Genomic DNA, 25,788 nt, shown 5'->3' with positions numbered 1-25,788 from the left:
CCCTTCCCAGTTTAACTCCCGGGAGTCAGTCTGGCACTGTCCCAGATAAACTCCCAGGGGTTATTCTGGGTTTCCACCAAATCAGCCCCCCAACAGGACTAGAACAGCCCCCCGGGGAGTTAATTTGGCACTGGCCCAAAACAGCACCTCCCCTTGGGGAGTTAAACAGGACCTGGCCCAGAACAGCCCCCCTAAGACATCTGGGGAGTTAATCTGGCACCAGACTGGAACAGCCACCCACTGGAGAGTTAAATTAAACCTAGCCCAGAACAGCCCCCTCCTCCTCCTGGAGTGTTAAACTGGCCCTGGCCCAAAACAGCCCTCCCCCTCCTCCTGGGGAGTTAATTAGGCACGGGCCCAAAACAGCCCCCCTAGAGAGTTAAACTGGACCTGGCCTAGAGCACCCCCCTCTCCTGGGAAGTTAATCTGGCTCCAGCCTGGAACAGCACCCCTGGAGAGTTAAACTGGTCCTCGCCCAAAACAGCCCCCCTCCTCCTGGGGAGTTAATTTGGATTCAGCTAGAACAGCCCCTCTGGAGAGTTAAACTGGACCTGTCCCAGAACAGCCCCCCCCCCCTCCTCTCCTGGGGAGTTAATCTGGCTCCAGCCTGGAGAGTTAAACTGGACCTGTCCCAGAACAGCCCCCCCCCCCCCCCCTCTCCTGGGGAGTTAATCTGGCTCCAGCCTGGAGAGTTAAACTGGACCTGTCCTAGAACAAATCCCATCCCAGGGAGTTAATCTTGCAACAGCCTAGAATAGCCCCCTGGAGAGTTAAGCACCATCCCAAAACAGCCCCCCTGGAGAGTTAAACTGGACCTGGCCCAGAACAGCCCCCCAGGAGAGTTAAACTGGACCTGGGCCAGAACAGCCCCCCTGGAGAGTTAAACTGGACCTGGCTAAAACAGCCTCCCTTCTGGGGAGTTAATCTAGTACAAGCCCAGAACAGCCCCCTAGAGAGTGATGGAGAGCCCTGTTTGTACATAGATTTAAAGATTGGTTTGTTTGTTTTTTGTCTAAAATCAAGCAGATTTATCCCCCCCCCCCCCCCCCCCCCCGGAGAGGGTGGGGGGTGGGGGGGTTGCTGTTCCAGTTTAACTCTCCAAGGGCGGGGGGAGGGGGAGGGCTGTTCTGAACCAGATCCAGTTTAACTCTCCAAGGAGGTGGGGAGCCGTTCTGGACCAGGTCCAGTTTAACTCTCCAAGGAGGTGGGGAGCCGTTCTGGACCAGGTCCAGTTTAACTCTCCAAGGAGGTGGGGAGCCATTCTGGACCAGGTCCAGTTTAACTCTCCAAAGGGGGAGGGGGGGGGGACTGTTCTGGACCAGGTCCAGTTTAACTCTCCAAGGGGGTGGGATGGGGGACTGTTCTGGACCAGGTCCAGTTTAACTCTCCAAAGGGGGCGGGGGGCTGTTTTGGACCAGTTCCAGTTTAATTCTCCAAGGGGGTGGGGGCGGGGGGGCTGTTCTGGACCAGGTCCAGTTTAACTCTCCAGGGGGGTGGGATGGGGATGTGTTGTGGACCAATGGGGTGGGGGGGGGGGGGGGCGGGGGGGTCTGTTCTGGACGATATACTCTCTTCCACAGGTTCAACCGAAGACCTCAATAAATCCGGCACATCTCCCGTGGGGATGCCGGGGGTCTTTCAGTATAAATAGCATCCCCGCCTTCTGGAAATTCTCTGCTAGAAATTTCCTCTTTTCTATCGCTCTCTTCCAGTTTGTTTCTGCCCTTTTTTCTTTCCTCACTCTTGTTTTCTTTTTCTGCCTTCCCAATCAATTCCCCTTTCTTTTTTCACTGAAGCAAGTCTTGACACTTATTTTCTCTTTTCCGCAGCCTATGATATACTAATGTCTATCTGAGCTGTTTTGCTCTGGCGATTAGGTACTGAGATGTGAACACTGGGATGGGCACTGACTGCCCATTCTGCAGTGTTATTTGCATATATGGACTTTTTAAGTATTTTTTGTTTGGCTTTGAGTTGTTTTTTTTCTCTCCTTTTTTACGATTTTTTGTAATCTGGGACCGACGGTGTGGGTCCGTGTGGACCCAGAAGGGTCTTTAAATGCCGATATCTCGTATATTTATAGATGTTTTTCAATGAAATTTTAGATATGCTCCAAACACACAAATCCCCTCCTTGTCCTAAAATTTCGAAAATATTGGTCAAAATTTCAAAAAGTAATTAAAGGTGACATTTTAACTAGTCACTGATGACGGTGTGAGTCCGTGTGGACCCATGGTTCGCAAAGAGGGAAAACTGTGTTTACCCCTCCGCAGACGGCGTGGGTCCGTGTGGACCCATGGCTCGCAAAGAAAGAAAACTGTGTTTACCCTTCCGCAAACGGTGTGGGTCCGTGTGGACCCATGGCTCGCAAAGAAGGAAAATTGTAACCTTTGGCTACAGAGGGCGACAATGGGGAGGTCTGTAGGACCCCTCTTTGCATGCTGGAGAGAGAAACTGAAACCGATACTGGCACTTCTGAAAGTAACTAGTTCTGATGAAGCGGCGGGTTTTTCCCACGTTCTCTCCTTGCTACGAGTATCTCTCATGGAGGTTAGACAATCACTCTGATACCGTCATGGACAGACCCAACATTTTTGAAGCCCTTGTCACCTGCGCTGACGCAGAGGAAGATCGTAATTTTGGTGAGTATATCAACATTTTGAGTTAGAATTTAAACCACTTGACTATTTATTAGGGGAAATAAGGTTGATGGGTCGGGGTTTTGGTGAGTGCAGAAATGGCTTGTATCTATAGTTTGTATCTGTCTCTGTCTCAGTTCAAGTTGCATCTCAAAGCTGGCCAAAACTAATCAATAACGTAAAAAGGCTTGAAGAATACAATCACAGAGGTGTACTCACGCAGTAGTTCATGCGTTCACAGGTGCCGATAGAGGAGTGGATAGGGGGATTAACGTATGTGCTTTATAAAAAAAACCCAATGAAACCCACTGTTTTGCTTTCCTATCCCCAGAAGAAGATTTTGGTATGAATGCCTACTTTCACTTTCAATTGTTGTATGTGTGGATGTTTGCCTGTAGTCTACGTATGTGTCTGGGGAGACAAGGAGTGGGGGGGGGGGGGGGGGGGCGCGGGGGGGGCGGGGCTTTCTCTCTCTCTCTCTCTGTTTTGGTGCTCTAGTGTTTATGGGTTAATTGTTTACAAGTGCTTACATGTGTCTGCATTTTTGTTGCTTGTCATTTTTAGTTGCGAATGCTTACAATGTTGCCCGGGTTTTTTCGATGACAGGGTGTGTGTGTGTGTGTGTGTGTGTGTGTGTGTGCGTGTGCGTGTGTAAAACATAACTGCAAATTTATGGAATCATATCTGACTATATTGTACCTATCTCTGCTTTGTTTGGTTACCCCAGATGAGCAAAGAACACGGATTGCCAGTTCCCAGGACCACGAACAATAAAGTGGCGATGACTAGTGACGAAGAATTTCTTCCACCTGAGGCTGATGCGGAGCCCCCTAGTGATGATGAACCAGATTTCGAAAAAGATGAAGAAGAAGTCTTTTCTCAGTCAGGTGAGGAGCAAGAAGTGCCACCAGATTCCAACACATATACAGCAAAGGACGGAACAAGATGGAGCAAAGCTCCAGTGACCGGAAAAACAAAGACGCCGTCTAAGAACATTTTCAAGCGTCCCCCTAGTCAGGTCCCTGGAACCCAAAATGTGCATGATCCGTATGATTCATACAAACTGTTTATTTCAGACAAAATCATTAAAGACACTGTCCGTTTCACAAATTTGTATGGACAAAATCAGAACCAGGAAAAATGGCAAGATTGTGACGATGTTGAGATTGAGGCCTTGATTTGCTATTGCTTTTTGGGGGGGGTCAAAAAGTAGAACATGCTTTCCACCATCGAAATTTGGGACCAGCGAAATTTGGGGTCAGTCTTGTAAGAGCAGCCATGAGTAGGGACAGATTCAAAATCCTCATGTGTTGTCTGAGATTTGATGACAAATCCACAAGATCAAACAGAAGAGCAAAAGATTCATTTGCCCCTTTCAGAGACGTTTGGGACGAATTCAACAAAAACCTTAGTAACTATTACATTGCTGGGCCCCTTCTAACTGTGGATGAGCAGCTTGTGCCTTTTAGAGGCAGGTGCAATTTCATCCAATACCTACCCAGCAAGCCTGATCGCTATGGCATAAAGGTGTTCCGGGTTGCTGACTCAGCCAATAATTTCCCTCTCTTGGGAATTCCATACCTTGGCCGGCCCCTCGGCCAGGACAGACAGGTGAATCTTGGAAGGAACATTGCCCTTCAGCTGGCAACTCCATTCTTCAAGAGTGGAAGAAATATTACATGTGATAATTATTTCACAGATTTGGCTTTGGCCGAGGGCTGTCAAAACAATGGCCTGACAGTCGTAGTGACAGTCAGATCCAACAAAAGGTTTCTACCCAACCCTTTCAAAAGCAACAGAAACCTCCCACTTCACGGCAGCGAGTTTGCTTACAATAAGACTGTCACCCTTGTTAATTACCAGGGGAAGAGAAGGAAGAACACCGTTCTCCACAGCTCAATGCATGACGAAGGGATGGTGAAGCCAGGGGCCCCCAAGCAGAAGCCTGAGATTGTTCTTTTTTACAATGAGACAAAGGGGCCGTAGACTCTCTGGATAAGCTTGCCCATGCTTATACCTCAAAAAGAATTTCCAAACGCTGGCCATTTGACATGTTTGCCAACATCATTGATCTTGCTACAGTGGCTGCACGCTGTGTCTGGTCAATCAAATTTGAAGATGATTCTCTTGCAAAGAAAGATGCACGGACTGCATTCACCCAATGCATCAGTAAAAGCCTGATGTTGCCACACATGAAGCGCCGTCTCATGCACACAAACATGCACCGGGGCACTCTTGATCTGATGAAACGTTCAATCAAGAGGATTGAGCTTGAGTCAGAAGGGCACAAAATGCCAAGAGCAAAAACAGTCAGGCAAGACAAGTCTGAGACAGTAAGATCAGGTGAAGCTGCCAGCACATTGCACAAGAGGCAAGCCAGTTCTGATCCTGGAACATTAAGTGAAGCTGCCCCCACACAGCGCAAGAAAGCACGTTGCTTTTTCTGCTCATGGAAGGCTGATCGAAAAGTGAGACAGAAGTACCAGAAATGCAGTCAGCATGTTTGTCCCGACCACATGCAAATTCTTTGCCCTTCCTGTGCGTGCTCAAAGTAGAAACGCTGAACTTGTCAGATCATGAGAATTCTAAAATGCATACATGTTCTTCAGCTATACCAAATGCAGTAAAGATATGGTATTTGGCTCTTACACAATGCAGGCATGCCTACCCCCAAATTTCCTTTTCAGGAACAACACACATTAGAATCAGGGACAGGGTTAAATTTTCAGGAACATCTCAGCAAACATACATCTGTCATCAGTCTGCCTGATGTCGCAAAACGCATACGCGTCTCTTTTCCTCCCCGGCTTTATGAACGGGTACTTCTCAGAGTGTTCCTTCCTGAAGATCTGTGTCATCATGCAATCATGTCCAAGGCTGTGATTCAAGTCCCTCATATACACCTGTATTATTTATCTATTGCAGATTTCACATTAAATTGATATCATCACTATTAGTACTATTGATTTCAGTTTGGCCCAGCTGACCATCCAGGGCCAACTCACCTCCTGCCAGAAAACGAAATGATTGATTTTTAAGAGGTTTGGGAGGACCTCTCCTCTGTGTGTGTGTGTGTGTGTGTTTACAAGGAAAATGTACTTATCACACAAGTTTGTACTGTACCGATATAACTGACCATCTGGTCTCTGCTGCTGTAGTGTCTGTTCCGCTGACAGACTTGTGTGTTGGTTGAGGAAAGAAATGGGGAAGGGGGATGACTGGAGGGAGGTGGGAGTGGGTATGTGACTGGTCATATCAATTTCAACAGTCAGGGATTCTCAGCCAGAGCAAGCGGTCACTGTCCTGGCTCAGTGCCAATTTTGCCACACTCATTGACTGTGTTTTATCCACCCCCACCCCTCCACCCCTCTCTCACCATTGGTGGCAGAGACTCAGAGAGAGTGGAGGGCAATTATGCATATGGGAGGTGGTGTCTGGTGGTGGGAAACAAGAGGAGTGAGGGATGTAGTCAAGTGAGGGGATCAGAAGGAAAGGAGGAAAATTGAGGTCATGTTTGTATTGACTAGATTTCACTTATGAATATAATTCCACAGAATGCTTGTTTCTGGCTGTTTTCTTTTCTTTTTCTTTTTATCAGCACACAGGACCTTCACACTGAGATGAGGGGGAGTGAGAGGAGAGAGAATGAGAGACAGAGAGAGAGAGAGAGACTGAGCAGTCAAAGTACAGGCGGGAGGGGGTGGTAGTGAAGGGACCAGAATAGGGCTGCAGTGATTTTGACAGCTCTGCCAGTGGTAGTGGAAGGGTGAGGTGGAGGAAGACTGGGGAGGGAGGAAGGTGGGCACAGCCATTCAGTACATTGCTGTCTTCGACTGACTACAGACAGGTCTAACTGGCGATCAATTAGATAACACGAACGCGTGGGCGTTTTTCTTCCTCCTTTTTTCTTCAAGAAAATGGACGTTCCGTTTTTGACAAAAACCTAAAATCAGTCTCAGGATCGCGGAAGAGTTGCACCCATGTTTCCATAAGTCTTAAAGAATTGTCTTCGGCAATGGTCAGAAAGCCATCTATGGGTACACTTGTACCCACTCAATACTTAGGGGGGGAAATGTTACGGTCGGATTTTTTTAATTTTCCGGGACATGCAGCAAACATCCGTATTTCCGGGACACCCTTTCAATTCTACCAATTTTCCGGGACAAATACGGGCCCTCAGTAACGGTAGGCATGCCTGACAATGTCATGACCTAACCTGAATCTTGCTCTTGAGTTCGTTTTTGTGTGCGTGTGTGTGTGTGTGTGTGTGTGTGTGTGTGTGTGTGTGTTTCTTACTACTGCTCGGTGTTCTTGATGTTTTGATCTTGCTTGTATTTTTATGTTTCTTTTTTCTTGCTGCTTGAAGCCTAATTGCCTGAGAAATATAGTCTGCATTTCAGGTAACATTCCTTAGTGTCACACATACAGACATGCAACACATACACATACAGTTTACACACACACACACACACACACACACACAAACTAACACACAAATTCTGCTGTGATGGAAGCATAAGCGCCACTGTCCGCCATTGTTGCAGGATGGAGCAGTATTTTGAGAACTTAGCCAAAATCGGATTAAAATAACCCTCTTTATAGACATGGGTCCACCTGGACCCACACCGTCTTCGGAGGGATGAACACCGGCAAAATTTCCTTCCATGACGGCCATGGGTGCACACGGACCCACACCGTCTTCCCTGTTGCACCGTCTGGCGTCCTCAGCATGACCTGGTCTCATTTGCCATAAGGAGCTAAATGCGTAGGATACTGTGTTATGAACTGTGTTTTGTGTGTTTGTCTTAGTGGGTTTTTTTTTGTTTGTTTTTTCTGTTGTTGTTGCTGTTGTTGTAGATGTGAGTTTTGTGTTGAGACGGTTGAGCATTTGCATGGTTTGACATTCCTGATATGCCCCTGTGCGGCGGCTGGACTATAAGCAACAAGAACAAAGCCGGCACAGTCTCATTCGTGTGCCGATAGGAAAATAGGTCAGTGGGCTCTGGCCAAGACGCCACCGCTGATAGTATTTTGTGATGACTCTACAGTTAATTATCATTGTCATTACGATGTTCATTCAATTCCGTTGTTAGTATGTCAGTATTACAGGACCAGAATTTACTTTGAGCAATCATAAAGATTATTGACATTAAACCGTATGACAGGAATGTATGTGCCAAAATATTGATATGACCTGAAGTATCCGCTTTTCAGATATCTTGTTCATTGTTTTGACCAGAGTGCAAAAGTAGATGAATAGCCTCGTTCCACTCTTGAGTTATTCGTGTGCTGATACTGCTTTCACTTTTGTTTGTGCATTCGTTTAATCCTTCTTGGCTATCACCATGACGACTAGGTCTCCGTGTGTTCTTCTAGTATTAGATGGACAAAAATATAAAGCCCTTTGGCCTCATTGTCCCAAAGCACTGCCGGTACTCAGCCACTTGGCACTGATTTCTATAGTTTGGTTATTACCTGTGGTTATTTGTAGTTATGTCCAGCTTTTCAAAGGGACTTGTGAACTTTGAAGGCCGTGTAAATATGGTATCATTTCGCTCCGATTTGTTATAACTGTTGTTCCATGTCCTACCCGGTAGAAAGTGACCGAGTCGTGTTTATCTTTCTGTCTGCCAAAGGTCGAATTGAACTCCGCATGCACTTTGTAAGACGAGAGAAAGAGACAGACAGACAGACAGACAGAGACAGAGAGAGAGGGAGTGGAAGAGAGGTCTGGTGGGCAAGGGTCCCTCTTTCTCCCTCACTATGCTGGGAACCAAACGCCAAAAACAGTCACCTGATGGCAAATTATTTTATTAGACTTTAGAGACAGTAATGAAGAATCAGCAGTATTCACCTTATTCTTTGCCTTAAAATCCACTCTGTATTACGAATTCCTTTGCTAAGAAAGTCTGCTTTCCTTTGAATTGAGCATCTCAAACAATAACACAAACAAAAGACTTCCCGTCCAATAATTTTTTTATGTTCTGAGAAGACAGGCAAAACTCAATGGTACCAACAAAAGAACAAAAAGAACATAATACAACATAATAAAAGACATGAGTACGAGAACAACTCACATTAAGGAGAGTATACATTCTCAGTTTGATACATCAATGTTAACAGTTGTCACACACACACACAATAATAATAACAATGATAATAATAATAATGAATACCTAAGTAGCACACCATCCAGAAATATGCTCTCGGTGCTTTGCAAAACGCTTTTGTTTACATAACACATTACATCAATGTTACGTATACACACACACCAAAATGTGTCTAACGCACACACTGCATACATACATTTTAACATACGCAAGTACATAGCACCTACCCTGCACACACGCATACACACGCACACATGCGTATTCAAACATATGGATATACATGTGTACACATATATGTGCGTACAGTCAAGCACACCACACGCAAAGAAGTGCACCTGCCGCATCTGAACTTATTGCTGAGTGAAGAGGTGAGTTTTGAGACCAGACTTGAAAGATGCGAGGGAGTCAGAATGACGGAGGTTATCAAGAAGCTTGTCCACGTCTTTGGTCATCTGTGTCCGTTGGTCTTACTTCTGACGTGAGGTACCCTGAGAAGTCCAGTATCAGAGGAAGAACGGAGCTGGCGAGTCGGAGTAATAGATACGGAGGAGTTCAAAAAGATACTTCGGGCTACATCCGTTGACTGCAGAAAAAGTACAAGTAGATAGATCTATTCGACCAGAAACAGGCAACCAGTTGAGACACTGAAGGAGAGAAACACGGTCAAATTAAGCTCCGAGTTTGGCAGCGTTATTCTGAATCGTTGAAGTACAGGCCGGTATACCCAACAAATAATTTCAAAAGGCCGGCCACAACAGAATTACAGTGATCCCGTCTTGAGAGAACCAAAGCAGATACAGATACATGTGTTTTGGTTACGTAATAACTGATTCTACGCAGTTCCAGATAACCAATTTTACAGATATTCGAAATGTGCTGTTTCAAGGAAAGAGACTGGTCTAGGATTACACCAAGACTGCGAACAGAAGGGGAAATTGAAACAGGCGTGCTACTGATCAGAACATAGTCAGGAATGGAAGGAAGTTGAAATATCTTTGGACAGGCTACCATAAGTTCAGTCTTATCAACATTTAGTTGCAGCTTGTTGAGAGTTATCCAGTTCTTTTGGTCAGCAATGCACTTCCGTGTTTGAGTCACCAGGCCGACTGCCGACTGACAAAGCTGAGTGTCATCAACAATGCTCTCATGCGACATCGCATTATGACCGACATCCGACAGAGAAGCCACTTACAGCACGAAAAGAACGGGACCTAGGACGGATCCTTCTGGTACACCATAATCTCAAGGCAGAGACACTAGAGTAGCTACCATTTACACACACTTTCTGTGCACGATCTGGCAAGTAAGACGCGATCCACAGAGTGCAGTGTCACTAAAACCAAAGGCCAAGTCTTTTCATGAGGGTAGAGTGGTGGATAGTGTCAAAGGCTGCTAACACATCTAAAAGAGCGAGAACAGATATTTTATCATCATCAAATCCAGAAAGCAAATCACTGACTATTCTATCTAGGGCCGTTTTGCAGCTATGACTACGTCTATACGCTGACTGGTGAGAATTAAGCAAATGATTTAGTTCCAGATGAGCTAAGAACTGGGACAATAGTCTTTTCATGAAATTTTGATAAAAATGACAGATTTGAGACAGACGTACAAGAGCAAATTAGAAGCTTTCAAGAAAATAACCAATCAGAAAAATTGGTGACGTGAGCACTATGTGGCAGTAGAACATCAATACATTCAACCAAGAAAGAGGGTTAAGCTCACATGGTTTTGGACAAGCGCTCAGACTTACTTTCTTCACAAACTCCTCAGTAACCGGATGGAAACAATGTAACTTGCAAAACAGGACCACTGTACATACGTTCTTTAACAGGCGATGGACACACAACAGGGTCAAGCTTCTCACGAATGCAAGATATTTTACTGATGCAAGAAAGGAAAGTTTTGAGCGAGTTCCCGCTCCAACACGGTTGTTCGTAGCGTTGAATAACTGCCTGGCTGTTGTGCATGCAAGGATTTTAGTCGACTGTAAGTCAGACTTTGCACTGTCAACAGTGTCTGTTACACAATTCCTGGCTGGCTGAAAAAATTTCCAGTTGACAGTCAAACCAGCGGCACGCCAGTGTCTCTCAGATCTCCTCTCTCGCTTGGCCTCCAACAGCTCTGGTCCCATGGTGTTGTACCAAGGCGACGGGGAAGATCAGGCGCTGAGTCAACGGGGCGTTTGGAGTACAGCGCGCAGGGCAGTGGACAGCTGATCAGCAGTCGGTTCAGAAGGAATATCAATCGATGAATCTAAATCAACTGAGGTCAGTGTGCGCACCTCCCTGTACAAATGGGGGGGGGGGGGGGGGGGGAAGATTTGGTGATATTCAGGTGACATGCCACACTGTAATGGTCAGAGGACAGGGTGTGATTTGGTGAGATTCAGGTGACATGCCACACTGTAATGGTCAGAGGACAGGGTGTGATTTGGTGAGATTCAGGTGACATGCCACACTGTAATGGTCAGAGGACAGGTGACATGCCACACTGTAATGGTCAGAGGACAGGTGACATGCCACACTGTAATGGTCAGAGGACAGGGTGTGATCAACACATGCACACAGAACTATGCACCCTTGCTTTCAACTGTAACAGTAAACACGTTACGGTGTATTGACTATTCTCATAGTCATAGCTTGGAAAGAGAGGCGGTGTGGGTTAGCAGGATAAAAGAAATCATTCCTCTCTGGACTATAACCCTAGAAAAACACCACTCAAATCAATTCAGTGCAGTCCCCGATGGTTGATGAATACTTGTGTTCTGCTTTCATCCAGGAATCTTACCCCTCTGTATACTACATTGTCAACGTGCCATAGCATGCATGTATATCAGTATGCACACATGTATGTGTACACTCATCAAGCTCCAGTCCTCATTCATGTCTTCTTTCTCTTTCATATTTGCATTCTCTCTCTCATTCAGTCTTCCTACTCCATGGGCAAAGCATTTCATCAACCAATGAGTAAATGATAAACGGAACAATGAAGCCATATTTTATGACAGACTCAAACTTCACAATCTCATCTCACATTGAGATTCATATGCGTTAGATGTTTCAAGGGACAACAGTTTTGTTTTGTTTTGTTGTTGTTGGTATCCTTCCGAAAACTGGTCAACAATAGAGACGATTTTTTCTCTCTCCGACCTGAAAGACATCGGGAAACAATGTGAAACCATGAGAACAGCAGCTTTCCCACAGAGTCAAAACCCCTAAGGATTTCCATGCATCCCACAGAGATCTGTAGAAGCCGCCCAGTTCCCTGGTTGAGACAGGTTTCTGAGCGGTTACACAACCCATGTCTCTTTGGAAATGTCTGAGCCAAAGAAGGCCCAAGGCCTTGGGAACAAGACAGATCTTCCCTTAGAAGCCTAGGAACAAAAGGGTCCCGATTTCATTGAATGTCACTGATCCAAAGCTGACAGGACCCAGAGAGTCCCTGGGAGAAGCAAAAGGAGAGGGCGAGTCGTGTCTTATTTTGGAAATAAATCTGAAAACTGAATGAATCCTTTTATCGGGTTTGGAATGTTCATGGACTCCAGTTGCTGCTGTCTGCGTTGACCACAACCCAGGGAGTGGGATGCAGCAATACGAGACAGGGAGCACAGTGATGGGTCTTGGCAAGCAAAATCAGCAAGAAGGGATATGGTGTCTTCAGGTACCATATGCCGAGGAACAGCCTCCAATTCTCGTTTCCACAACAACACTTCCCGTTTTGTGCAACCACCACTGCAGATCAGAATCCTTATGATTTCACAATTCACAGTCATCCGAAGAGGACTGGGTGTTGAGCTGCTGTAGACCTGGTTTGGAACATGATGACAACTTCTGTGTCTCATTGTACAGATAGTTCCCTGAATGGCACAACCAGCTTCAACCGACCCATCATTCAGATGTGGTTGGAAGGTGCTGACCCCTGCCTCTATCAAGACCCGAAGAATGGGTACAAAAGAGTGCTCACATTGCTCCATGGGACAGCAGACACCCAAGAGTGTCCTCAGCAAAGAAAACGACCTGTCAAGCACCGAGGGGTCTGCCCCATGAGACAACAACAGACGCATGATAGTTGGCACCTCACTTGCAGACAGCTTGGAATTCATTTCTGCCATGTGGATGAGGAGATGGAGTGGAGACGCTCTCGTGGTCAATGGATACCTGGAAGGTCCAGATACCCGTGCTTCCAAAAGGCTGACAGCAACGTTGGGATCAGCACCCTCTGCGAGAACATGTTTTAAAAGATTTATGACATCAGACCGTGATTCCCTGGGCCCAGACAAGCACCGACTGATCAAAGAGCTGACAACAGACTTTTCCTGAAAGACACTGTGCGACAACATGTGAGCAGCGGAGAAGTTCCCACTTCTGACAGCTTCATGAAAAGTATCGTAAATCAAACACTGAAATGTTTTCATTCCCACACAAAAAGGAAACGGAACTGCTTTCATATCCTCATCAAAACTTCCAGCCAACCTGTCAGTAATCTGCTTGACCTGCGGCACAGTAAGGTAACTGGGCATTAATGCCAAACTTATGATGAAAATTTTTTTCCGATTGAGACTAATTTTGGAAGGGTTGATCTGGGCACCATATGCAATCAATATCCAAACTAGCTCAGTCTGAGTCAAACCATTCTGGGCCCAAATGGCTACATCCAAAGCACTATTGCCATTTTGGTCTCTAGAGTTAATATCTAACCCTTCTCCCACAAGAAGTCTGACAAGACTCTTGACACTGACAGAAAGCTGAAAGGAAACAGCACATCCCGAAAGTGTGGATAATTTTTATCTGACCAGTCTGTGGAAAATGCTGACGCCCTCAGGTTGTGGTATACATGGATTTGCTCCAAAATGAAGAAACACTTTCACAGTACACCAGTGTTTACGCTCTGCAGCAAGATGTAAAGCAGCCACATTCTCTTTTGCTCCACCCAGACGATTGATGTCTGCACCCCTGATGATTAACGTTCCTGTTAATTCTTCTATATGTTTCTCAAGACGAATGTCTCTATCCGATGCCATGGCTAACCTGTGGAATAATGAGTATTTCTGTGGATCGAATTGGTCTGCTCTGGCTCCATGCATCAACAGCTTCCTTACAGCTGCCCAGCAGTGGAGTTCAGCAGCCAGCTGAATGGCAGTGTATCCTGAACGATTGGTCTGCTCAGGGTCCGCACCTTGCTCAACGATCAAATCAAGCAGCTCCAGGTAATCTGCATCACTCATTCCTGGAATTTTGTCTTTGATGCAAACAAGTTGATGAAGAACAGATGATCCATAGTCGTCCAGTCCACCTGACTGAGCACCTGGAATCAGACACCATTTGTATGATTATGTTTCTTAATGAATACTGCTCTTTTGTGCTTCAACAAAAACAAACAAACAAAAACAATTGTGGGGGGTGGGGGACATGGGTGGGGGTGTGGGGGCAAAGCTACCCATGAATCATGCACAGTTCCTACCGAAGCAACCATGCAGAATGCAGACTGCTACTGCTGAGAGTGAGACAAAACCCCAAACCAACCAAACAACAATTACTGGACAAAGGGGAGGTTACCTACTTCCGGGAGGTTATCGGCCGTAGTTTCGTTTTCTCCGTATAGGCGGATAGTAGTTTGCACAGGACAGGAATGTCAGACCCCTGCCAGAGTCTGCACTAGTTGTGTCACGGTTAAGTATGTGTAATTAAATACTATTTTAGAAGATCTTTTGTTATTACTGATATCATAATACGATCCAAAATGTTAAACGGCATCAAACATAGAAATCTGTTCAGAGCTTTGATCGAAAACTTGTCTGTTGAAAAGTGTGATCAGAACATCTCTGAGATGTACACAAATATATGGCATGAATACACTTTACAAATGGTCTGACTGAGATCAGTACATCACTGAATAAAAGTTTGCTTGATAAATGTTTTGTTGTTGTTTTTGTGAGTTTTCAAAGAAAAAAACCTATGGATATAATTAACCTTGAATTTTTGTGACACACAGAAGTGAACAGTAGATTGTTTTTTCATGTCTCTCTTTTACAAGAAAACAAAAACAACAACAACAACAACAAAACAGGGAACAGGGTACAATTCACTAGTATTTAATGACACGCTAAAATGACTAATATTTGATAGTGTCTTTTTTGTGGTGTTGAGCAATCAGTGAGATTTTGAAGGAGAAAAATGGGAAGAATGGAATTTACCTTGCATTATTGTGTAACACTGATAAATTGCTGATCAACAACACACAGCACATGACCACTTTCAACTCCTTTTCACTTTTACAACTGCCTTTTCCTGCCATTGGTCAGCTGGTCTTGTACACACACACACACACACACACACACACACAAGCACATTATGACACACATATACATATATAACATATATATATATATTCATCATGGCCTGGCTTCGCTGACGAAGATCTAGGAAGGGCGTTGTCCACGTCTGATGCAGGCACGCTCATGGCTGACAAGGCCAATGCGGGAAAAGCAGGGTCGGCCGCAGCGGTTGCAAGGGAAAGTCTGGTCTGGGTTCGCGGCTGCAGCGTCGTGGTTCTTCCTCCTGCGTTTGTCCTCAAGGCTGGCCCTGCGGTTTTTTTCGAAGGAGGAGACAGCTTGGTGGATGGTGCGTCGCCAGGTCTCTCGATCAGCGGCTACTGCGGACCACTGGCGATGGTCAATGTGACAGGCACCGAGAGCTTTCTTCAAGGAGTCTTTGTATCTCTTCTTGGGTGCTCCTCTGTCACGGTGGCCAGTGGACAGTTCACCATACAGCGCGATCTTGGGCAGGCGGTGGTCCTCCATCCTGGACACTGCCTCGATGCTGATAGTCTTTGTCTGCTCCAGGACCTCGACATTTGTGATGTAGTCACTCCAGTGGATGCTGAGGATGGTGCGAAGGCAGCGCTGGTGAAAGCGATCAAGCAGTCGTATGTGGTGCCGGTAGGTGACCCAGGTTTCGGAGCCATACAATAGGGTGGGCAGTACAACAGCTCTGTACACGCTGATCTTTGTGTCTTTCTTCAGGTGTTTGCTTGTACAGCCTGCCGAATGCGCTGTTTGCCTTTGCAAGTCTGTTGTCGATCTCCTTGTCGATCTTGGCATCAGACGAGATGGTGCAGCCTAGGTAGCTGAACTGGTGGACCGACTTCAGCTCTGTCTCACCGATGTTGATGTGAGGAGTGTGGAATTCTTCCCGTGGGGCAGGCTGGTGGAGAACTTCCGTCTTTTTCAGACTGACTTCTAGGCCGAAGAGCTGCGCAGCCTCTGCGAAGCAGGACGTTATACGCTGCAGGGCCGCTTCTGTATGGGCGACGAGGGCAGCATCGTCGGCAAACAGAAGCTCTCTGATGAGTTGCTCCAGTGTCTTGGTGTGGGCCTGTAGCCACCTCAGGTTGAATAGGCTGCCATCAGTGCGGTATCTGATGAAGATACCGTCGTCGTCGCCAAGATCTTCAGTGGCCTGTTGGAGCATCATGCGTGCGTGTGTGTGTGTGCACATTGATACATATCTATATATGTATATAATATATGTTTGCATATTAGATATATGTCATTAAGTGTGTGGGTGTTTATAGTTGGGATTGTGTATGTGTATTTGTGCTTCCCACATCGTGAGCACTGTTTCATTTTTAATTGTTGATATTAGCAAATACAGAAAGAGAACCTTTTAATCTGCATTGGAACCAGTATCTGGTAGTGGTAGTTTTTTGTGTGTTTTTTGTTGTTGTTTTTACGAGATGTTCAGGAAAAGCTTGATAAATAAAAAAAAAGAAAGTATTCTTTTATTCAAAATTTTGTTTCTTTTCCTGGGTTAATTATCGTGTTAGCTTTTGGGAGTGATATTCTCAACAAACTTATGTCTAAATTATGGGAAGTTGCTTCTTCTTAAAGAAATGAGTGCTTTTCATTAGCTGGAACTGACTGCTACCACATCAGCAAGCTTGACAAACATGCAGTGGTATAAAACAGTTATAGCCTGTTATTCATGTTATTCTCTCCTCTTCCCATGTCTACAGTTCTGGCATTCCTGTCAGTTATTTTATGACTGTTTCACAAGGTTAAGGTGATTTGGGGATGCCAAGGCCAACCTGTGCATTAATGAGTATTTTTCTGGATCAATGATCATTTTCCCTTGCTCCAAGTCCAACCAACAACAATGCATCCTCCCTGTGGAGCACAGCCTGATGTGTTTTACATGAATAATACAATAGAACACTGTACAAAAGATTCAAATACATCAGGTTAAAATCAAGTTATATTTGATATTTCTTCCTCACACGCACACACACACACACACACACACACAAGCACACAGCTGCAGGGATTATTTGTATGTTCAAAATTTCCCTCCCTATGACTTACCTTTTTTCAACAAAACCCTGGCCATCAACCAGTTGTTGTGTTTTGCTGCAGCCTGAACACAAGTCACCTGCCAAAGTCTACATTTTGTGTTGAGAAGTCGGGTGACAAAACCTTCATCCAACTTCTCAAGAAATGCCTTCAATTTCTGAGCTTGTCTGTGGGGGGAAACAGAAAAGATCAACACATAAGCATTAACACATACATACATATATACATATATCTTTTAATCTATACAAATCTGAAATGGCAAAGCTTGTCATTTTTATCTAAAATTTTAATTTAACAGTTTTGATTAAAAAGAAAAGAGTGAATGCAAAAGCAAACTATGGAGTTGTATTCTAACTTAAGACAGAATACATCTATAGATACACAAACTGAAACATGACTTCGAAAGTTGACAACTGTGTATCTGATGAAAGTTGCTCTTTGTGTAAAATATGTGTATCACTGAGATGCTTCATTAGGTCTAGAGGAAAGCTGACAGCACTGCTGATAAGAGAGAACTGTCAGAAATGGAAGGTGGCATTCAGCCATACTGGACTGTTTACCCAGCATAGATTAGAAACAACATGTTTTGATTTATCTATATAATTTGCTAGTTCATTTATGTATCGATCATTATTTATTCATTTATTCATGTGTGGGCTTATAATACAAGCCGTACATGTTTAGTATTTGCTCTGTCTTTCATTTGTGTGTGTAGGGTTTTTTTCTGTTTACAATGTACTTTTTCTGTTTCTAATAATAATAATAATATATTAACTCACTCAGTACGGCCAGCCCTCTCTTCTCTACACAGACCCCTCGGATGTCCAGTGGGTGTCTGAATGACCCAACCTTTAGCTTCCGTTGTCAGAATTGTGGTATTCTTTGTCAACATTCAAGTCTTCAGTATAAGAGCCTTCCGCTTGCAATATTTTGATGATGGTAATTGGGGTGAAACGCTGTTAACGTCGTTTCTTTCGCCGTTCGTATGGAGAGAGTTAATAATGGATACTTGTTGAGCACTTTCCTCCCTGAAAGGGAACTCAATGTGCTTTACAATAAACATAAAACACTAACACACACACACACGAGCGAGCGCTGTAGCTGTGTCTGTAGCTGTCAGTCTCCCTGTCAGTATGTTATTACACCAACTTTGGCAGCTCAAAATTCTACACCAGTTTTGTTCAGCCTGTTTTGTAGTTGCTGAGATATATTTGACAACAGTAATACCACCCCTTGAGCAATTTATATTATCTGTAGTGGGCAATTTCTCAGCTGACTGATCAATTTCAATATGAACTGATTTTACCATTGGATACAGGTCAATGACATGTGTACATGCATGCATTTCTTTCGTTAGTTTAACATCCTGTCACTGGTTAGTGATATTACACCGACATGTACGCATGTGTATGTGCTGGTGTTAAGTAGAAAGACCTCCTCAAGCCTGAAATCTTTTTTACGCCCAGATGAAAGCCTGAAATTTAGCGTTCTGCAAACTCAGTGAACCAGGGAACAAGGCCTGAACACTGTTACCATATTAACAAATAGTAAAGAGTGGTAACTCTCTCCATTCACAAGGTCCACAACTTCAAGTCAAGCTGTGTGCTAGCTGAATTGGTAGCGTAAGCAGCACTGACTTGAAGTTGTGGACCTTGTGAATGGAGAGAGTCACCACTCTTTACTATTTGTTAATCATTTCATCTCCTGGCTATTATTTGTTAACTTCTGTTACCATATTGTTTTGGGTTTCAGTTTAAATTTCTCAAGAAGGCATCACTGTGTTTGGACAAATCCCTGTATTATGACCATGTTTCACAACATCTGCCAGGCCACATCCTGACCAGCAGCATGACCCAGTGCCATCAGTCAGGCCATGGCCACATCCTGACCAGCAGCATCACCCAGTGCCATCAGTCAGGCCATGGCCACATCCTGACCAGCAGCATCACCCAGTGCCATCAGTCAGGCCATGGCCACATCCTGACCAGCAGCATCACCCAGTGCCATCAGTCAGGCCATGGCCACATCCTGACCAGCAGCATCACCCAGTGCCATCAGTCAGGCCTTGAACACATGCATAGCGTTACCCATCAGAGTGGATTTCTTCTACAGAGGACCACTTTTGTTGCCATGGGTTCTTCTTGTTCTTTTCTTTTTTTAAGAGCAAAGTGTGTGCTGCACTTGGCCATGGGACCTCAATTTATCATCTCATCTGAATGACTAGATCTGAATGACTAGTTTGATTTTCCAGTCAAACTTGTGAGAAAAGTCAAGAGTGGGAATCAAACTCAGACCCCCACAAACAGTGTGTTGGCAGATGAGTGTCTTCATCATTCACTCTTCCACCTTCCTGTCCATTCAATCATTTTCAACACAGTGATGTTTGAGAGATTGGTGGTGAAATCAGGAAAAAAACAAACAAAAAAACAAAAAACAACCAAACAAACAAACAAAAAAGATGCAAAAAAAGGAGGTGGAATTTCAACCCATGATATACTGATATAGCAAAGACTGATACAGAACCTTAAAGAAAAGATCTGGCAACCATACTGAACATCCACAGGAGATAGGCCTTTAACTCACTCAGTACGGCCAGTCCTCTCTTCTCCTCTACACAGACCCCTCGGATGTCCAGTGGGTGTCTGAATGACCCAACCTTTAGCTTCCGTCGTCAGAACTGTGGTATACTTTGTCAACATTCACCTCTTCAGTATAAGAGCGTTCCGCTTGCAATATTTTGATGATGGTAATTGGGATGAAACGCTGTTAACGTCGTCTCTTTCGCCGTTCGTATGGAGAGAGTTAACTTATCAGACTGCAGTATCCTGGTGGCAGGGTACAGGGGCAAGGCCCCATCAGTTGGGGAGGTTGGTGGAGGTGGGGTCAGGGGGCATTTATTATAAAACACACACTGGTCAACATGCACCTTTCTTGTCTTGTTTGATTCCCACCACATCCAATCTCCCCGGCCAGCGTCTCAACTGTACTGGTCCCCTGTTCCCCTCAGTTCTCTTGCTGAGTATTGAGGAAGGTTGCAGCAGAATGGTCAAGATGTTCATCTGCCAATACAGAGTCCGTGAGGGCCTGGGTTCGAATCCCACTCTTGCCCTTTTTCGAAGTTTGACTGGAAAATCAAACTGAGCGTCTGGTCATTCGGATGAGATGATAAAAAAACTGTGGTTCCCTGTGCAGCATGCACTTGGTGCATTGAAAAATAATCCATGGCAATGAGAATGTTCTCCTCAGGCAAAACTGTCAAAAAAATATTTTTAAAAATAACCTATAGCAATGAGAATTGTCCTCTGGCAATATTCTGTCAAAATATCCACACTGATAGGTACACAAATACATGCATGCACTCAAGCCGTCAAGGTCTGACTGAACACGTTGGATTATACTGCTAGTCACAGGTCAGGCAACTGCCGAGCAGATATGGTGTGACGTGTATAGATATGTGATGTCTGAACGCAGTGATGCCCCTTTGAGAAACTGAATTTTTAACTGCTCAAAAATGGTTGAAAACTCAAATTCATCAAGTCTGTAAACGGCACAATTCAACATATGTGCAGACCTGTTAGTGCCTGAGCCCCACTTTGTGTGTAGATGCATGCAGATCAAATACGCATGTTAAAGATCCTGTAATCCATGTCAGCGTTTGGTGGGTTATGGAAACAAGAACATATCCAGCATACACACCTCTGAAAACGGAATATGGCTGCCTACATGGCGGGGTAAATAATCAAAAAGATCATACACGTAAAAAACGTCACATGTCTGTATGTGTGTGTGTGTGTGTGTGTGTGTGTGTGTGTGTGTGAGTGACTGACAGAAACTTGAAAGAATGACACAGGAAATGAATGATGAGTGCCCAATGGTGGCTGTCAGTCGGCTGTACCCCGGTAGGCAGCCTGTTGTGCAAATGATTCCATGTTTGTAAAGCGCTTACTTGGCTTAGAGCTCGGTCTCAAACCGAGGAAAGGCGCTATACAAGTAAATTAGTATCCATATCATAATCATCATCACCATATTTTTCTCAATTTTAATAGACTTCGTGGCAGTTTCTTTGTTATCTTTTGCATGCATCACAATTTCTTTTTTTCCCCATCGACAATATGCCAAGTACAATAGCAGAATGCTTTAATCTTTTTTTCCTGTCCTTTTTCAGCAATCTGGCAAATTCAGGCTTTGAAACTGCAATTTGTTGAACACATTTTTTTTTTTTTTTTTTTGTCGTGTGTGTGTGTGTTTTAACACTTGAATAGCCACAAAGTGTGTCTAAGTCCTGAGCAAGAAATCTGGATCCTTCATGAAAAAGGACAGTATTTTTTGTGTTGGCTTATCCGCCTTATGCCCCTTACGTGAACCATCATCTCGTACACGGATAAGGACTGTTATTTTTTAGGGAAAAAAGAAGGCTTGGGGTAAAAAATTTTTTTAATTAATTCTTTTACATTAGAATTCAAGTGGAATAGTGTGACAATTGCGCATGACAAAATTCTGTTTTCCCTGTAAAAAGAGTCATAATTAAGTTTTACAGACCATCGTTTTTCTTATGACTGCTTCAGGCTTTAACAAACCATGTCACTTTCTTCAGTAATTTTACAACATATGTGTATGAACCCTGTTTAACAAATATCTAGTTACATAAAAAATTTTTAAAAAACTTTGTTTTTCTGTAACAATTCTAGAACAGGTAGTCTACTTACTAAACTGAAAAGTCAACTTCAAAGATGTGAGAAAGTATGTTATTAACAACCAAATGAAATCAAACTTACTCAGATTCACGTTGGGGTTTGGCATAGTATTTGTTTGATGATTCGTTGAACACATGTGTAAACTGTGCAGAGCACCAAATGGGGATCACGTCCTTTGTCGACATTGCTGGTCAGCACCTGGTCAGGCAACACATGGGGATAATCATGTTTAATTTTCAAACGCAGTGTAAGAAAGGTTAAAGCACAACTGATGACAATGTCTGAATTGACCTGTTTACCTCTTCAGCCCTTCTTCACAAAAGCTACACTTTGACTTAGTGTGAATCAGACTAAACTTGACGGCGTCAATTAAACTGGAAAGAAGCTGGCTGTGTGAGCGTATCACGAAGTTAGGCCGTTTCATCGAAAGACAATATAACTTTCAATAGTTTCAATGCAAGGGGGTGGCGTGGGGGAAGACACTGATTTGGGAAGAGAACTGATTTGGGAAGGGAAAATAAAAACTGTCACGGAGAGACAACACACTGGATGACATGTCCGAGCATACTACCATTCCGACCGGCGAAGTGAAGCCACTCCACCGTCCCGCCATGAACGAAGGGAAGGATTCTGACTGAACACTTCGGCCTTTGAAGATGGCTAAATCAAACCAGATAGCTGAATAAAACCGCCTGATTCGGTTAGAATAAATATAAGGCTGCATATCAGTGGACCAGGTGTTTCATGCAGAAGATGGACTTTTTCTTCCCGGGGCCGGGCGGGTACCTTTAACCACTGCCGTTCTCATCATAGGAATGTTCGAACAGGTTAAATACCAGTTGGCCGCTCGGCACATGAACATTCACGTCAAAACAAACCCGGTAATCCTGCAGTCCATTTTGATCTTAAAAGATAAAAATTAAAAAAAAAATTAAAAAAAATTGGGTGGTTGGGGAAGGGCCGGGGGGGGGGGGGGGGGCACAAACAGTGTTTTCTGTACTTACCTTTTTTTCAAGTTGGATAACTGACACAGGACAGGCCCCGCCACCGCACAGCAAGTCTCCGCAGTTACGGGTTGACAGTGAAAGGTCTGTTCTATGGCGTCGCGTGCCTTTAGAGGACTCAGTCTCGATTTGTTACTTAATTTCTTATGTCATTGAAATGCGCGCGCAACCCAGATTGGACACAGGCGGAGAGCTAATGGAACGTTCTGTTTAGTTCAGTGTGTGTGTGTGTTGAGGGGGTACTGTGGGGAAAGTGTGTGTGTGTGTGTGTGTGCAGTGTGTTCAAGTCACATGTGTGTTAGTGTTTCCGTGCCAGTCACTGGCGCCAGGGTATCCCGGCGTGTGTGTATTATTCAATTATTCATGAAGTTATTCATTTGCCAGTTTATGTATTTATCTATTTGTTGTTATTTTTTTTAAAAGTATATATATTCACTCATTTATTTTTTTCATTTATTTAGTTATTTATTAAGTTATTTACTTAATCAGTTATTCACATTTCCGACTGAAAAGCCAGACAGCTGTGAGTCACGCCGGGAGTAATAAAGCCTCGTGACCGGACCTGGCTAGTGCCGGATCCCACAATGTCGAAGCTTGTGGTTTCAGTTTCAGTTTCAGTAGCTCAAGGAGGCGTCACTGCGTTCGGACAAATCCATATGCACTACATCACATCTACCAAGCAGATGCCTGACCCGGCAGCAGCGTAACCCAACGCCTTGAGAAAAAAAGAAAAAGAAAAAAAGAAGACAAAAAAATGATAAAAAAACATAAAAAAAAGAACTACTACTACTAATAATAATACGTGAAGTTTGTGGTTTGGAAGGGAGTGGCAGACCTTATCTTTCTTCATGCATCTGCATGCATCATAGTGACAACTTCTTTACTGTTTTCCGTGAATAAGTTGCTTCACTTCTCAGCCGTGCCGGCATCCTGTCGATTGGCGGCCGGCCCTCTGCATGGCCATCACTGAGTCCTCAACAATTGTCTTCCCAGAGCGTGTGAAATAGCACAATCGACCGGAATGTTTTGAAGAGGTGTTTGAAGTTTTCTGGGTTTTCTTCACTAAGTTCCACTGACCCTTCAAGTTTTGCATACCGTAACAATGCACTGACGGAACCGCTATACAATGTCAGTAAACCTTGAGAACCGACAAGACTGCCGACTGAATATTAGTAAGCTGACGATGTAGCTCAGTCGCCTGCACAACAAAAGAGGATTGGGCCTTTTTAGAGGAAATAGAGAACGAACTTGGAGACTCAGTCATTATCTGTGGAGACCTCAATGCAAGATCGAAGCTATGGGACCAGCGGAACACCAACCCACAAGGACTCGCACTTGAAGGAATGATAGGGGAAATTCTTCTCAGCCCATTAACAACCACATCCCCAACTCGCCTTGGAACAAGACAAGGGGACAGTGACAGTGTGATTGACATCGCTCTAACATCTCCAAAATTCAGAGCAGAAATGAATGCAGAGACGCTTCCACACGAAGGCAGTGACCACCTCCCGGTAGTATTCAGTCTACAGAAACTGTCAGATAAACCCTGTATGAAACCGCGTGATCCATTTCAGTATGAAAACAAAGAGACAACCATCATCGAAAAATTAAGACGCAGAAGAAACAAAAGAACGGCACTGAACAGGATGCAAACTATTCAGCCCCCATGGTGGAATACCGACACAGAGAGAGCCTGGATAGAAAAACATGCGGCTGTCAAACTTTGGCAAAAAGAAAGAACAAAACCATCTCCGGACAAAGATATTGAAACAAAAATGAAAGAAAAAACTAAACAGTTTGAAATCATTGCTCAAGAGGCCAAAAATGACAAGTGGAAACAGTTTTGCGAGGCACTCAGTTATGACTCAACATTGACAGAGTTCTGGCAATTTTATCGTCGCATGGAAGGGAAAACGTGCACAACAACAACCCCAGACATGGTAGACACTGACGGAACCAAGCTTAAGACAAACGAAGAAAAAGGATCCGCCCTGCTCAAACGTTTCATACAACAGAGCGATCAAAGAAACTTAGATGAGAAAAAGAAATATGTTGAGGAGTTAAACCAAACCCTTATGCAGACTGGACCTGATGATGACTTGACAATAGATGATCTAAACGAAGCAATAGCTAAATGCAAGAAAGAATCAGCTCCTGGCCCAGACAAAGTTCGCTACTCGGACATCAAGGAACTATCGGAAGAAGACAGAAGCAACCTTTTCAATCTATATCAAAACAGTTTCCACAATGGACATGTGCCGGAGGACTGGACACACAGCTTCTTAAAACCCATACCAAAACCAGGAAAGGACCATCATCAGGTAAGCGGCTACCGGATCCTAACCATGCAAAACATTGCCGGAAAGCTCATGGAACGCATGATAGCCAGGAAACTTGCAAGGGATCTTGAACACAGGCACATTCTCCCTTCAAATCAAGGTGGTTACAGAACAGGCAAGTCCACATGGGAAAACGCAGCTGCTTTTGCATATGAGGTGTATGAAGGATTTCAAAGAAAAGAAGAAACACTAGCAGTAGCAATCGATCTTGAAGATGCCTACAATAAGGTCAGTTTGCGCACCTCATGGAGCTGCTACTAAGGTATGGAGTAAGTTTGACACTGACAAGATGGATAGCAGCAGCGCTTCAGGAAAGAACCGTCGTCCTACGCCTCGGAGACTGGATGTCTGCACCTTCTAAACTATCCATGGGACTGCCACAAGGGTCTCCGCTTTCTCCTGTCCTCTACAATGTCTACACGAAGGGCCTTGCAGACTTAAACAACAATGGAATAGCTCGGGTGCTTACTCTTGCAGATGATGGCCTGGTCTTCAAAACTTCGAAAGATGCTCAGGAAAGAACTAAAGCCGTCCAGAAACAACTAAACAATATTGCTCAATGGTGCAAAGACACAGGATCTTCCATCAATCCAGCGAAAGCCCAAACGTTGCTGTGCACCCTCAACAACAGAACCGCGAGCAAATTACCACC

The 25,788-nt window shown here is 44.4% G+C and overlaps 1 protein-coding gene across 1 annotated transcript; it reads right to left on the bottom strand.

Moving 5' to 3' along the window:
• Window positions 1-8,452: 8,452 nt before the first annotated feature.
• LOC143284201 (B-cell lymphoma 3 protein homolog) lies at window positions 8,453-21,993 on the bottom strand. Its single transcript, XM_076590869.1, has 3 exons — window positions 21,875-21,993; window positions 17,112-17,266; window positions 8,453-14,056 (listed from the first exon to the last, which is right to left on the bottom strand). The coding sequence occupies exons 1-3, from the start codon at window positions 21,976-21,978 to the stop codon at window positions 13,536-13,538; spliced, it is 780 nt and encodes a 259-aa protein (XP_076446984.1). The 5' UTR covers window positions 21,979-21,993; the 3' UTR covers window positions 8,453-13,535.
• Between the last annotated feature and the right edge of the window lie 3,795 nt (window positions 21,994-25,788).

The sequence above is a fragment of the Babylonia areolata genome, chromosome 7 (assembly GCF_041734735.1).
Source record: "Babylonia areolata isolate BAREFJ2019XMU chromosome 7, ASM4173473v1, whole genome shotgun sequence".
NCBI classification, from domain to species: domain Eukaryota; kingdom Metazoa; phylum Mollusca; class Gastropoda; order Neogastropoda; family Buccinidae; genus Babylonia; species Babylonia areolata.
This window is presented reverse-complemented; position numbering and strand designations above follow the sequence as displayed.

Bases quoted from the DNA above. Each gene is read 5' to 3' on its own strand.
- LOC143284201 (XM_076590869.1), bottom strand. From the start codon at position 21,978: ATGTCGACAAAGGACGTGATCCCCATTTGGTGCTCTGCACAGTTTACA. The intron at 17,267-21,874 runs GTAAGTTTGATT...TTCCCCCCACAG, and splicing joins AAACCCCAACGTGAATCTGA to ACAAGCTCAGAAATTGAAGG. The intron at 14,057-17,111 runs GTAAGTCATAGG...GTCTGATTCCAG, and splicing joins CAGGGTTTTGTTGAAAAAAG to GTGCTCAGTCAGGTGGACTG.